Source organism: Uranotaenia lowii, chromosome 3, assembly GCF_029784155.1.
Source record: "Uranotaenia lowii strain MFRU-FL chromosome 3, ASM2978415v1, whole genome shotgun sequence".
NCBI classification, from domain to species: Eukaryota; Metazoa; Arthropoda; class Insecta; order Diptera; family Culicidae; genus Uranotaenia; species Uranotaenia lowii.
The window spans coordinates 281879374-281894623 of NC_073693.1; the positions used below are offsets into that span (position 1 = coordinate 281879374).

Sequence of the window (15250 nt, forward strand, 5' to 3'; positions counted from 1 at the left end):
GTAGAAATTATCCAAGACACCAACCATTTTAAAATCCATGTGTGCCCACCAGTTCTTCCGCCTTTTTGTACCCACGCTGTCTCCAATGTCAAACGCACGTTGTTTTTGTTTTGATTTTTTTTCTCTCGAAAAGGTAAACAACCGAAGCTGATTTTCGCACCGGTTTTTGGATTTGCTTGTTAATTTAACTTTAAATTTAAGACTAATCATCTACTGAAATATATGTAACAAGTGCCCTCCTAGTAGCTGTTAAAGAACCTGTGTGCATATTAAAATGTCGGACACCCAGCACGAGGATCAAGCGTGGAGTGATTTGGCCAACATTCCAGCTGATCCCCCTAAAATGCGAGACCTCTGTGAGAAATGCGAGTACGTGCTGTTCCAATTTAAATCGTTTCCATTTTCATACGTTTAGTCTTATTAAAACTTTGCTTGCCATTTTAGGCGTCCAGTTCCGGTGTGTTGGTGTTCGGCACTTCCGGCGGAACCACTGGTTCCCAAAAGCCGAATCATATTGCTGCAGCATCCAGCTGAGGAGAAACGATCGCTCCGGACTGCGCCAATGCTTTCGGTTGGTCTCGCTCCGGGAAAATGTTTGATTTATAAAGGTGAGCGTTTCTCAAAATTAGTTAACTTTGTACCTTGATTGAAAAAAGGTACAGTAAGTAGAGCAAGTTTCTCTATTAAGAAGCAATAGTTCACATGAGCAAGTTTTATTAAGAAGTTGAAGAGTTTGTGTATAAGACACTGCCACAAGCAAGGTTAACGTAGGACTACGACAGTGTATTTCTTTGTCATTGTTTTTTTTACATTTGGGTGGCAATGGTGTATAGGAAAAATTTCATTATCAATTAAAAAACTGACTGTTGCAAAATTTCAAGTCACTTGGACTAGCTTTAGGGGTGCCTAAAAAGGCTCAAAGCTACGAATTACCTATATTATCCTTAAAAATAACCAAAGAAATTAATTTTAATGTTGGTTTCTTATGACTTAGAATTGTCTAAAACGTCGAGATCTGAGAGGTTAATACGATTTTTTTTTTGCTAAAATCGACTTTTTGGGATTTAGCTGTTTTTAAGAACCGGTAGTATTCTTTGGAAATGACAGGTAAAAAACTAAAAAAGGCATTGATGACACAGAAAGTTTTTGAGCAATTGCTTGAATATGATTTTTATTTTTTAATGGATCATCACTTTTTAAAGAAAATAGATAAACTAGACAGGTAAATACGAAAATAAAATGAATTTAAGACGAAGATCAATAGCTTTTAGTTTTTTTCCGGGATTTAAAGCCCAATGGGTTTGTTTATTCATCCCAACGTCAATAGCTTTTAGGAAAGTATATTTCCAAGTCCAAGTCCATCACAGCTAACGCATCCCTCACTGGGACGTCGGGTGGTTTTTATTAAGTTCGCTCTGGCGAAAAGGTGCTCCTCACACGACCGAACAATATGCTAGATTTCATGGTAACCTAGGACTTGTAGACATTTTTTTCATAAGTTAAACGTGAGAAACTCTATCGAAAGCTTTGTTAGAAGAACACCATTTTTTTATCCATCATTAAAAGTACATCATGATACCCCTTGGAGATTGCAGTTGTGCGTTATTTTAAGCCAAAATCGGATTGCGATGGTTGAAGCATGGCCATGATCTTAAAAAAAAATTTAAAAAATTCCTTGCATACAATATATAGCTTCTAACTCCAGCTTTCTCAGGCACTTAGTGAAATTTTTTTCGAGCACTTAATAGCTGATTTACAGCCTTTTTCCTGAAGCATGTTTTTTCATAAAAATTTTTTTGGACTTTAAATAACTTTAAAACAATAGATTATAGCTAAAAATTATCTGAGAAGCATATTAGTGTCACATTATAGGCTTTTCAAAACTATAAATTTTGTAGAAATCGGTTGAGAAACAAGAGAGTTTAAACGAAAACAGTGTGAGCCGTCATTTGACCGCTCGCGGTATGAATAGGTACACCACATGCGTCATTCGAAAACCACAACACTTAAAATTTTTCTAAAAACGCAAAAATACTTGCATTTTAAAAATAAAAAAAGTCCCGTCGTTACATTTGCGAAAAAAATAATATATTAGGCGTAATCATCATTTAAAGTTCAAAAACCGTCATTTGACCGCCTCCGGTACGTTTAGTGTTAAAGCTGGCCTTGTTTGTTACTAGCTTTAAATATGGTGGAAGGTTATTGTATTTCATTTTGCTGAAATGAAATACTCCGGGGATCTCTTCATCTTCTCGGTATTTGCTCTTCTATGCGTTAGATTTACTCTCGATCTAGTGGGAAATCTGTGATTCAGCTGCTGGATCTGTTGATTGTAGTGGAACAGTGGATTGTGCAGCTTGTTGTGAATTTGTATGACACCTTGCAGCTCCTTTAATGCGGCGATTGGTAAAATGGATTGAGAGGCTTCTTGGAATAATTCGAGAGTGGAGAAAAGTCTTGGTCGTTTATACACCGCTTTTAGACATCGATTCTGCATGGTTTGGAGTGCTTTTATGTCCTTTTTTCTCGCAGCTCCCCAGATTCAGATCATGTATTGCAACTTTGCTTGCACGAATGCATGATACAAACATGTTAATTGCATTGTGGGTATAAAACTTGATATCTTCCAAAGGATGCTGTGTATGGCACTTAGATCTTTTCTTAGGCAGTCTATATGCGCGTCCCATCTCATATGTTTGTCGAACTTAAGGCCCAGGTATTTAAATGTTTTGACTTGCTGTATTACAGTAGTGTTAACTTGGGGCTGATCGTGTTGTGTAGGCAAACGGTTGGTCGATTTAAAAATGACGTATGTGGTTTTATCCAGGTTGAGCGAGAGAAGGTTTGTATCGAAGTAGCCTTTAAGTTGTTCAAGATCCATTGACATCTGCGATATAATCGTCCCGACATCGGAGTGTTCGTACGACAGCGACGTATCATCCGCAAACAGTCTAGGTTTACCATGTAAGTGTAATTTGTGCAGGTCGTTTACATACAGGATAAACAAGAGAGGCCCTAGATTGCTACCCTGGGGGACTCCAACCGGTAGGTTCCCTAGGTCACTAGATGACTGGTTTATTTGGACGTATTGCTTCCTTCCGGCTAGATAACTAGCGAAAAGGGAGTTCGCATTTCCCCTGATTCCAAGTGTATCTAGTTTCCGAAGTAAAATTACGTGGTCGATTGTGTCAAAAGCCTTCTTCAAGTCCAAAAATAACACCCCCATGAACTTCCGATTATCCAGGGCACTATGAATGGCATCTTCTAGCTCGGTTGCTGCTGTTAGAGTGCTTGATCCTTCGCGAAAATCGTACTGGTAGCGATATAATAACTTATGCTGTTTAAGGAATTGCAAGACGCGATCTGCTAACAGCTGTTCTAGAAGCTTACTAAACACCGATAATATCGAGATGGGTCGATAGTTGCTACAGTCTGTCCTTTTTCCTGCTTCGTAAATCGGTAGAACTCGTGCTGTTTTGAGGAATTCTGGGAATTCACCGTTCTGGATACAGTCGTTGATGATGTTCCTAATTAAGGAGCCAAAATTGTATGATTCGACTTGACAAATTGCGCTGGAATTCCATCTGGTCCTGGACTCTTTGATGAATCAAGCTTACTTATTTTAAGAATAACTTCTTCTTCTTGTTAAGATGCTTCCAAAAACAGCTTTAGAGCTTTTCTGCTCTTTCTAAGCTCTAAAAGCCAGATTTGGCGAAATTAATCCGATGTACAACGATGCGACTTTTTTGCGGCAGTTTAGGATCCCAAGATGGATTTTCATCAAAATTTGCAGTGATCTCGAACGGCAGGAGGTTTATTTCACTTTAAGATGTGACGTAGCCGGAAAAGTCGGTTTAAGCCCGCTTCTAAAAATAACAGCTGCGATGAGGATGTTGGCATACGGAGTCTGCCAGGGTTGGTCGGCTCTTCTCAAACAACAAAGAGCCGGGAGAAACCAACACTGTTTTCAGTTCGGCTTCCGAGTGTAATCCTCTTTCGCTGATCGTGCTCCACTCGTTACCCGAGTTTACACGAGCTGTAAGTGACTCGGATGGCAAGTGTGAGAGCATTTGCATCCGAGTGGGAGAAAGAGAATTCTAAACAAAGAGCGCCCTGTGTTTCAGTCATACACCTCAGAGTAAAAAGGAAAAAAATATTTAGACTCCCACCACACAACGTAGAAAAAATATAAACAATTTCTACTCCGCTACCATGCCTACTGCTATTAGCTGTTTTGAATTTTTTTTTGCAAAAGGTAGCGTTCTAAGAAGAGGTGACAGGTGGTTTCATAAAAAAATTAGGACAGCGCGAAGAACAAAAACCAGGATTTTCCAGGACCCCAGTAGATTGGTGGAAAAGAAATGTAGCTCTTCTTAGATTGCATAAATTAAGGCGAAATAGCGGTGCAGTATACGCCTTAATTTATGCAGCAGAAGAGATATGAAGTTAGGTGGCTTTTAGTTTATACCGAAAAACACCGTTCAATTATCATCTGAACCGAAGATTAATTTAAGAGGTTAAACTGTTTTTTATTGCAAAATCAATTGCAATTAAGATCAGGACGGCTTCTAGAAAATCAGGACACCGCTGGGAGCTTTGATTCGGAAAGTAACATCTTTTCTCGTGAACGTACCAAGAATAAACTGAGTTAGCTCTCGAATTCTCCTCAGCACATTGCGCAACAGATTTTTCCGGAGAACGGAATTCTCTTCACCAGCGGATATGAATGCTCTCGCTCACTCTTATGTGTTGACAATCTCACTCTTCATTTCAGTGCGATTTATCTCTCCCCGCACCGATTGGGGGAGCAGACGAAAAAAATTGCACTCTCTTTCACTGGACAAGCCGATCTGCGGAGTTTTGCCACCCATGGAGTCTGCGAATTCCGTCGACGAAAACATACGGATCGGAGAATCGGTGACCTTGATAAAGCTGAAAAAGTTTTGTGTGGCTATTATTGATATCTAATCTATTCCCCGAATATCTACGGACAAGATCGTAATCGGCTTCTCTGGCATGTTGGACTCAATCGATTGCGTCCACTGGTCGTGGAAAAACTGCCCGGTAGCTCTCAAAGGGCAGTACCAAAGAAAGGCTGGCAAGCCCACGATTGTGTTGGAAGCAGTTGCATTAAGAGACGGTTTCAACTCGTTTTTTTTATGCCCAGGAAGCTGCAACAATTTAAATGTACTAGATATATTACAACAAGTTGCAAAAATTGATTTCTTTAGTTGTAAATTTATCCAACGGGGTTTTACGAGTTGGATAATTACGTCTAGTGCTGAAAATGTCAAATCTTTTCACGAGTGACATACACAAATTATGCAAATTCGGGAAATTCCTTTGTGGACATGTTAACGAACATACAAAACTACAAATTTCTGATCAAGTAGATCGTAGACTGCAGGCAAAAACAGCAGGTATCGATAATTATCGCTTTTCGATACAGTTTTCAGTGTCTGAAAGTTAACTGTGCTAACTCAATTGTACAAAAAACAATTATAACAACGATTCAAAAATTTAATTTGTTTTTTTTTTCAATTATTGGCCTTTTCAATATAAAAAATCTTTACTTAATACTAAAGAAAATCTTTTTTAAACTTGGCTGAAAAAAGAAGACATTTTTTTCGGAAAACAGTAGGGTCAACTGAGGTTATTATGAACAAGGATTATTCTTTTTTGGTCTTATCTGTTTATAATTACCCAGATGAATTTGGGGTAACATTGAACCCTGTTAAGATTCTTGTTACGTGACAATTTTTAGTGTTTGCAAAATTTCTAGATAAATCTAAACACTGCGATTAGGATTAATGGTTTTTCAAAATCTACCTTTAATTAGTCCTGGGCAATTTTTATATTCACAAAGGAACAGAACATCATGTCCTACAATATCATATTTACAGATTTTTAGAAACTGAAAAAGTTATGTATAACGGTTTATTTTTAGGATTTTGACGATTATTGGTACATATTAAAACATTAAAAATAAGTTTAGATAATCAAATAATGCCTTAAAACAAGTGTTCATAATAACCTCGTATTTTAAAAACATGGGGAAATTATAAACAATCCTTTGCGAATCACTGAGATAAATTTTTAGTAAAATTTTATATTCCACTTGAAGATGCATTTATTACTGAATGTAAAACCTCCGGAAACAACATTTTAACTGAATTTACATACTGTGACGAGAGAGTTACATGGTTGAACAGTTTCGAATATTCTCAGAAACGCTCATTTTGTGAGCTTTAGTAACACACTTGGTATTTTTAACTTATGAAAAAATAATAGAATGTCACATAACGAATGATTGATTGAAAAGTTCTAACACCATGTTTAAATTTTTTGTAAACAAGTCATAACCCATAACGATTTTTTGAAGGGATGTTTTTTTTATCATTTTAAGAAAATGTCATGAAAACCTTAAAATAGAATAGAGTTCGTCTAAGTGTTCAATGATTTGAGTGTTGTGAAACAACCAAATCAATGTAATATGTTCAAATTTTTGCTATATTCCGACGAAAATGGTCAATAAAAGTCTGGAAAACGAATTTTTGACCGGGAAAACCGGGAAGAACCCGGGAATTTTAAAATGAAAATGTTGTGGCCACCCTGAGGGCTGTAAAAAATACAACGCCCAAAGATCTTGAAAACATTTTTGTATGGTAAAATTTTTAAAATGTGTCAAATGTGCCCGACACCAGTGAACTTGCTCTAAGCTGGGTTATAATTGGCGATGGGCACGCTCGCAATCCCGCACTCAGAGGAAATCTTATTATAAATTTCATAAGATACATCTTATGAACCACTTTTTTGCGTCCAAACTAATTTTTCATATACTCAGAAAAATATTATTATGTATGCCATAAGATTCTCTTATGAAGTGGCGCCATAAGAAAAATTAATGAAATTCATAAGATTGTCTTATGACGCGAATGAATTCTGAAGATGAACGCCTACTGCAATGAGAGGTTGTTGCTTTTCATAAGAGATTCTTATGGAAACAGTAAATCACCTTCTTATAAGAATAATTCTAGATATTTCATGCTGAAAACATTCACTTTATTGTTTTCCAAACTTGTTTAAAACTAAATCATTCATGGTCGACATCAGCAGCGCATCAACAGACGGCTCCATCAAAGTTTTTTTTTTTGCCGCATCTTAATTTCGACCTTGCGTTTTTTGCCGATCAGCTTGCTGAAAAGTAAACAAATAATGTGTTTTAGTTTACTTATATATTAAACGTTCACACCAGGATCATCAAATCGAACTTACCATTCCGGAGATTACAATAACATTTAACATTGAAGGAAAACTTTAATAACTATGAACTGGCGATTGATTCGTACTGTTATAGATGATGAAAAAAACTGATGCAATGAATGAATGTGTTCATTATTTTTTCACAATGTCGTTTCTTCTATTTTTCATAAGTACATCGTATGAAAATTGAAAGAATTTCATAAGACTCTTATGAAACATTATTTTAAACTCTAAAAAGCGGTTCATAAGATGCATCTTATGAAAATTATAATAAGAATTTGCCTGAGTAAGAGTCTTATGAAATTCTTTCAATTTTCATACGATGTTCTTATGAACAATAGAAGAATCGGCATTGTGAAAAAATGATGAACACATTCATTCATAGCATCAGTTTTTTTTTTCATCATCTAACAGAACGAAGCAATCGCCAGTTCATAGTTATTATAGTTTTCCTTCAATGTTAAATGTTATTGTTATCTCCGGAATGGTAAGTTCGATTTGATGTTTTTGGTGTGAACGTTGAATGCTATTAGTAAACTAAAATACATTATTTGTTTACTTTTCAGCAAGCTGATCGGCAAAAAACGAAAGGTCGAAGATTAAGATGCGGCAAAAAAAAAAACTTTGATGGAGCCGTCTGTTGATGCGCTGCTGATGGTGACAATGAAGGATTTAATTTTAAACGAATTTGGCAAACAATAAAGTGAATGTTTTCAGCATGAAATATCGAGAATTTTTCTTATTAGAAAGTGATTTACTGTTTCCATAAGAATCTCTTATGAAAAGCAACAACCTCTCATTGAAGTAGGCGTTCATCTTCAGAATTCATTCGCGTCATTAGACAATCTTATGAATTTCATTAATTTTTCTTATGGCGCCACTTCATAAGAGAATCTTATGGCATACATAATAGTATTTTTCTGAATGCGGTATACGATTTTTCATGTGTCTAACAGAGAAAGCAATAGCCTGCACTCTAATTTCACTCCGATTAGCTGTCATTCTTATGGAAATCTATGTGAGAGTAAAGAGCAAGCTTTATTCTTTTTAGCAGGCCCAATCCCAATCGAAGGTAAAACAAGTTTTATGAATTTTATTGGTATTCCGTCAGTCCAACGATACCCGATTAGACAAAATAACAACATTGTAGGCTATCGCAGAGTGTTTAAACCCAAAATTGTTTAAGGGAAACAGGAACTTTTCGCAAATCGGGTGTAAAACTGTTGCAAAAATGTAATTTGATTTCTGACTAGATTTTATTTGTTTCTAGTGAAGCTAAAGATTAACCGGTTACTTTGATTTTCTATTCCTAATTCCAAAGATCAGTGCTACGGTTTGATGAATTAATATTGGTTTGAACAAAATCTGGTTTAGCTCGACCCCATGTAAGCTTCGGACCAACCATATCTCACTGTATAGCTTAAGATAGTGACACCTCCATCCTGGTTCTACTTCTCCTAAATAATGAGATATTGCTGGGTAAAGTATGGTGTACACGTTAATTAGTTTTCCTCGCAAAATGCTCTTCCGCTCTTGTCAATATCTATAAAAAAATGTTCTTAATTTTCTATCCATCTTTTCATGTTTCAATGCGGATATTCTTTCTCCAAGAATATACCCTACACGGAATTCCTATGCCGAATTCAAATTTACGAAATCAATTGGACGGTGGTTAACTGATCTTTAAAATCGTTTCTTTCCATCTTAAATAAATTTAACGGAAAATAATAACTCAACGTCGTTGGCACAGATCAGAATAAAAGAATCCGTGAGAAATCCGTTTACTAGCAACATAAAAAGAACGGGTCCCATATGTCTACCTTGAGGCATTCTTAAATGCAGTGTCCATTTTTCGCACACAATGCTCTAAAAACCAGTCAAATGAAAGGCCTGAAAGGGCTGTAAGTTTATTAACGATGCTTTTAGTTGCACTTCTCCGATTGAAAAAGAAAGTACAGTTGATCAAGGTTTAAGTGGTAGAAACCTAATCAAAAGAAAATAAAAAGTTTTAGAGACTTAGAGTTTAGAGTTTTAAAGACTTGTTTGTTTCTTTTTATTTTTAACCATCCTTGCTTTTCTATCTTAAACGACAAAAAACTGAAAAGTACAAAAATTTTCATTTTTAACTTAGGATAAAAATTTTAGTATAGGAACGGTAATTCCGTGTCTACAAATAATCGGTTTTTTACAGGCAAAAAATTCCCCAAATTCGACTCGGAACTGGAATCAATCTTGGCGGACAAAAAATCGCTGCTCATGTACCCTAGTGCCAGCTCAATCCCGATTGAACAGGTCGACCTCAGGGATGGCCCCTTCAACCTGATCCTCATCGACGGGACCTGGCCGCAAGCAAAGGCCATTTATGCTAGCTCTCCGGTTCTACATTCGATGCGTCAGGTCAAGCTGGTCAGCTGCGGCAACAGTAACTACATCATCCGAACTCAACCGACGGATGGGTGTCTGAGCACTCTGGAAACGGCTATCGAGGCGTTAAGTGTTCTTGAGGGGGACGACAGCTTCCGGAATCAGCTGTTGAGGCCACTCCACGCGCTGTGCCAATTTCAGCTTGATAAGGGAGCTGTTACGCATCAATCGAAGGAATTCCTCATTAAGCACAATCAATATCCGAAACTGATCGGGAAAAGGTTGAACAAACTGTTGAGGAATGCCGATAATTTGAAGGATCCTACCAAGGAGGCTGGTAACGAGATGGAGCAGCTTACGTGATCTTGGCTTTCCTGGAAAGAAAGAGAACGACGACTGGAATACCTCCTAAGTGGATTAATTATAATCAGCTTCTGATTAGCTGTGTGCCAGAAGTTTCAGTTTGACCAAGAAGTTTCTCTAAAAATAATGAGATAACAATTTTTATTTTTATCAATTTTCTTTATTTTTAGTAATTATCTCTTCATATATATGAGTTATAGTCATATAACATAAAATATAGAGAGAATAGTGTCCTTTTTGTTGTTTTCTTCCATAATATGATATATACATTTACACTACGCGCATTTTTTTTTCTTGTTGATCTTACTATTTGTGTATGAGAAACTGCTGTAAATAAAACCCTTAAAGGCTCTCAGAATACGTGATTTTTTTTCTTGATTTTTCATTTCTTTTTGCGAGAATTAAAGTATAGAGAACAAAATCCGCAACATAACGAGGCTGGTGCATTTTGGGTAGTTTTTTTCTCTCTCTTGGCATTGAAACTTTTCCGATAGCAAATTTTGTTCTACATCTCCAATTAGCAAATAACAGTGCGAGTTTTATACTTTTTTGTTTTGGTTTTCATATTTTCGCAGACCATCAATATTTGATTTTTTTTTTTCAGAACGGCACAAAAAGAACAATATCAGTTAACAAGTGCAACAGGATTACTTTTTCTCTTGGTTTAGCTCAGCTCAGGTTATAAGGGTGACTTTTAAGTTGCCAGAATGTGTGTGAGTGTATGCGTGTTTGTTTTGGTTGTTTTTACTGTGTTAGATTTTCACCGCGTGAGCGCTAACAAACTCTATTCTTAAGTACATATTTGGTTTTGTTTATGCTTTCTTACACTTTAACGCTTTTGTTTATATGGGGCTGATGGTTACTCACTACATGATGAATGTTTTCTCTAGTTTTTTTTTAAATCCAGCATTTGGCTATGGTTAAATGAATGCGTGACTGTCTATTGATTTTGAAGAATGGGATTTTTGGGTGCTTAAAAAGTTTTTCTCTTTTTTTTTCTACTGTGTTAATCTTTCTCTTTTTAGGGAAAATACATTCAGAGGTGTTCGTTTTTTTCCTTTACGAGTTTCTAGGATACTGGTTACATTTCATTTTTTAAGCAGTTGCTTTTCTACGTTTACTTTCTATCAATTTACATCAGTTTGTCACTCGTCGTTCTAATTGTAAGCAATTTTTTTTTATTAATTTTTGTATCTTTTTTCATGTCAAAATCCATCATATGGACTGAATATATAAATCAAAATTTCAACTTTTATGCAATATTTATTCGATCCAATAATATTTCTTCCTTGCCAATGCTTATCCCTTACATAAAAAGCGTTTCCAAAAAAAAAGTTTTAACTACAGTTACGTCTTTTCAAATTGATGTCATCGACACTTATGGGTTTTCTTTTCCATTTGGACAATGGACGTTTACTATTGTTTCTGTTTCCCCTATCTTCGGTTTTCATTTTTATCTTCTCATTGGGATTGGTATTTTCGTTTCAACTTTTTGATACTTTCGCTTGGAAAGTTGCAAAGAAAGAATTATGAAAATGACTAATAATTTCAGATAAAATTCGATGGGCCACAACCTAACTTTGGGATCAAATCAATAAGATAAAACTCTAAACTAAGTCTAAACTAAAATCTAGAGCTCTATTCTGAATTCAGATTTAAAATGCAAATACTAAAAATCAAAACAAAATCTGATATAAGTGAAAAACTTTTATGTTGAAAAGTAAAAATGCAGTGTCAGTGGGTTTTCTTATAACTGCACCGAAACAAATCCACTAGTAAAAATTACGATATTCCTTCTATGATTTTCATTTTTCTCTCTTTGTAATTTTTTCAGATTAACATAATCTCGAGAGTATTCCTTTTTATCTGTTCTTTTTAACTTGACTTCTTTGATAGTTGATTATCTTTTTCAGTAACATTAGCATCAATTTACACTCATTTTTTGCTCAATTTCAGCCCAAAATCATAAGCAATTCTTGATGGTATTTGTGTAAGCATTTGTTTGTCTTCGAAATATAAGTTTGCTTTAAGATGCTGGTAAGAAGTTTTCCAATTGTTCTATAAGTTTTTTTCTCAGTGTGTTAATATACATTCAAGTTCTGTGAGAAAATCATCACCTTTGGTGGTTCGTTTTTCAATGTTCATTTTCAAGCAATTTTTTTAAATATATTTTTTATATTTTGTTTGGTTGTTTGTTTCGCACCTTTCAATGTTTCTTAGAATCAAAAGGAAATTTAGGCTTGCTTTTTTCAGTTGAGTGAAACTTCATGAATTCATTCATTTTTTTTACTCATTATCTTAGCAATAATGAAACGACATGTGCATAAAAGAGTATACAGAAGTCATGTTAGTGTTGTTTTTTATATATATATATATTTTTTTTCTCTGTGTGTGTGAGTTCTACTGGAAAGTGCATCGGCGAATTGTGTTTTGTATAAGAGAGTATTAGTAGCCGCTTCAACTACTAGATGATGCTGCTGTTGTTGTTGCTAATAGCAACTAGCTAGAGATGGCGTTTGTTTCACATTTTATGTTTATCAATGTTTGCTACGATTGCTTGGATCTTTCGTTGAAGCATTTTAAATTTTTGCTTTTCATAAGGTTCCTTAGATTTTTAGGAATTTGTTTTATTGTAAGTAATTTTTTTTTTCTTCAATAGGTATATGCATCTAAAATTGCATTCTATGGGCTTGCGCTCTGTTTGGTTTTGATGTGATTTGCCTAGTTCAGCATCAGTTCTAAAACCGATTTTGATGGTCAGTATATAAAACTTATGAATGAAGTTGTTCTATCTTGTTTTTTTTCTCGGGATGCTTTTTGAATTATGTTCATGTTTATGTTGTATTATAATAATTTCAGCCGTATCATTATATATTCATATGCACATTTTTGCTTACTTTTATCCCAATAGATTAGCTGTCAATCGAAGCGATTAGTTTGCCTCAACTTAACTACAATTATCATTGATTTTAAAATTATTTGTAGGGTTTATACGTAGATCTTGTAAATGTCTTAACAACTTATTTGTAGCACATTTTAATATGTAGATTTAACTTTTCAACAAAATGATTTCAAAATATAACCAAAAACAAAACGAAATCTGATTGTTTATTGTAAAAAATAAACCTTTAAAACATTCGAGATCAAAACGGATTGACGCGTGGCTTTCAAAGGCCGCTGCATAGATCCGGAATCAAACCATAACCTTAAACTTCAAGCCTTCAAGGTGGCGTTCCCTAAGGCCGTCACCTTACTCCCTTAGCTTGTGCCAGTCGGCGATCTGTCGCCGGGGCGAATTGCAAACCTCCTTCCAGTGGTTCAGTGCCGATCCAGTACTCCGAGGTCCTCCCAGCTCCAGCCGCCCAATTACTTCGTTCTTGGTAACCCTATCCCAGTCCAGTAGCATCAGCTCCAGCGAAACGCCCTCCAACGTGGCTCCAGCTCCTTCCGTAGATGGAATGTCGAAAGCGAAGCTTTCATTAAACACCGGACTCAGGGTACGCTTCTTAACGTGAGTCTTCTTCTTGGCAATACGCTGCCCATTGTACAGCAGATAGATCTTGACATAAGGATCAGCCAACCCAGTGACGTCCATTCGTGGAAGGTTCCGAGCCTTCAGTAGAACCACCGTGAGCCGAGCTGCGGCCGGCTGCCAGCAAAGTGAGATCAACAGCTCTCCACGTCCCTGGGCCCGAATCTTTAAGCTACGCGGTTGAATTTCTCGGCTCAGGGCAACCTGTTGAATTTCGATCTGCTGCAAGTCGATTCCACTCAAGGGGCAAACCACTTCACCAATCACGTCATCCCGGCTGTAACGGTCGAAGCTTAGCACTACGAAGTGCAGGGACATGCCGGCCAGCTCGCTCAGGGTCAGACCGTAGAAGGTGAAATCCTCGTCGTAGACCGGATTGCGGGTGTTGCGAACGACTCTGAAAAGAAATGGTAAAAAGGAGGGAGTGTTAGATTCCCAAGCAAACAATTTCAACAAGAATAAGCACGAAGCTTATTCTTGACTGTAGAGTATGTAGACGAAAAAGTAGAAGATAAACAAATCAATAGAAGGTAGACAGCATAGATCATCCACTGATCACACTGAGCATGACACTTACACACTTAAGTTTTTCTCCTGTGATTGTAACGATTTCGTCCTGTATTTTTAACAGCTGAAATTACAGGACGACTTCAGGACAACAAAAACGCTTAGGAAAACAACTGTCAAATTCACCTGAAGGTGCTAAACAGGTTTCTCCTGTAATTTGCAGGGAATTTTGAAGTGTTCCTGTGGGCTCGAATCGGCTTCCATCCACCATTTTTAAAGAATTTGGAAATTTTTCAGCAATGATTAAAACTTTTTTAAATAAAAAATGAAAATATTTATTCAATTTTCGCTATACACTAAACTATAAAGTCAGTTGAAGGATCTAAATGTCCATTGTTTTTGACGGCTGATCGGCACTGTTTTTATTTCCACGCAATGAACTTTTTCTCCAGCCTGGGCAAGTTTTTCGGCATTCTCCGATGTTGTTTCCAATTTGAAGCATATTTCACCTGGAAACCAAAATAAAAAATTGGTGACACATGAATTTTAGGTAAACTTTATATTATTTAATTTAATATTTACCTGCTTCAGCAACATATTCATGTTTCTGATAACACCGATACTGGATCTTATTTATCAGGCGTCTCGTAGGCGTCAGGTCCAGCAGCGGTCCTGAAAATGAAATTTTGGGCCTCACACTGTACTGCTACTGGATACCAATCCGACATCGAGCTAGCTTTGAAAAGTAACTTAAGCCACACATATGATTCCTTCACTAGACTACTCTTCAACACAGCCTCTTTGTACGTACCGCGAACCACTGGAATACCAGGGAAAAAAGCTGTTCCATGGTGGGGCCCAGAAGTTCGAGACTCCATCAAGCTTCGCCGTAAAAAACTCCGAGCACCACGTCGCCTCCCTAATGACCACCCTCAAAAGCTTCTCGCTCTTGGAGAGTACAAAACTGCACGATCTGTCGCTAAAGCTGCTGTTAGAACTGCTAAAAGAAAAAGTTGGAGGGACTTTGTGGAAGAAATTAATCCTGAAACTCCATCCGCCAAAGTTTGGGATAAAATCAAACGCTTGAATGGCTTCAATCGCACCAGCCGTTTCCATCTGTTGTTGGGCCAACAATACTCTAACGACCCTGCGTTGCTTGCTGAATCCTTCTGCACACACTTCTCCTCCGTCTCCTCTGCGGACCCAGGCCCTAGACGGGAG

General features: G+C 36.7%; 2 protein-coding genes across 3 annotated transcripts in view; one reads left to right on the forward strand and one right to left on the reverse strand.

Moving 5' to 3' along the window:
* Positions 1-140: 140 nt before the first annotated feature.
* Positions 141-11574, forward strand: LOC129754495 (tRNA-uridine aminocarboxypropyltransferase 2-like). The gene is made up of 3 exons (XM_055750604.1): positions 141-369; positions 445-608; positions 9455-11574. Exons 1-3 carry the CDS (start codon positions 275-277, stop codon positions 9988-9990), a joined length of 795 nt encoding a protein of 264 aa, XP_055606579.1. The 5' UTR covers positions 141-274; the 3' UTR covers positions 9991-11574.
* The window catches only part of LOC129754494 (synaptotagmin-4-like), an 88639-nt gene continuing 83757 nt past the window's right edge, over positions 10369-15250 (reverse strand). For both annotated transcript variants that reach the window (XM_055750603.1, XM_055750602.1), the window contains exon 3: positions 10369-13919. In XM_055750603.1, the coding sequence (XP_055606578.1) occupies positions 13241-13919 (679 nt within the window). In that variant the 3' untranslated portion in view covers positions 10369-13240. The remainder of the gene's footprint in view (positions 13920-15250) is intronic.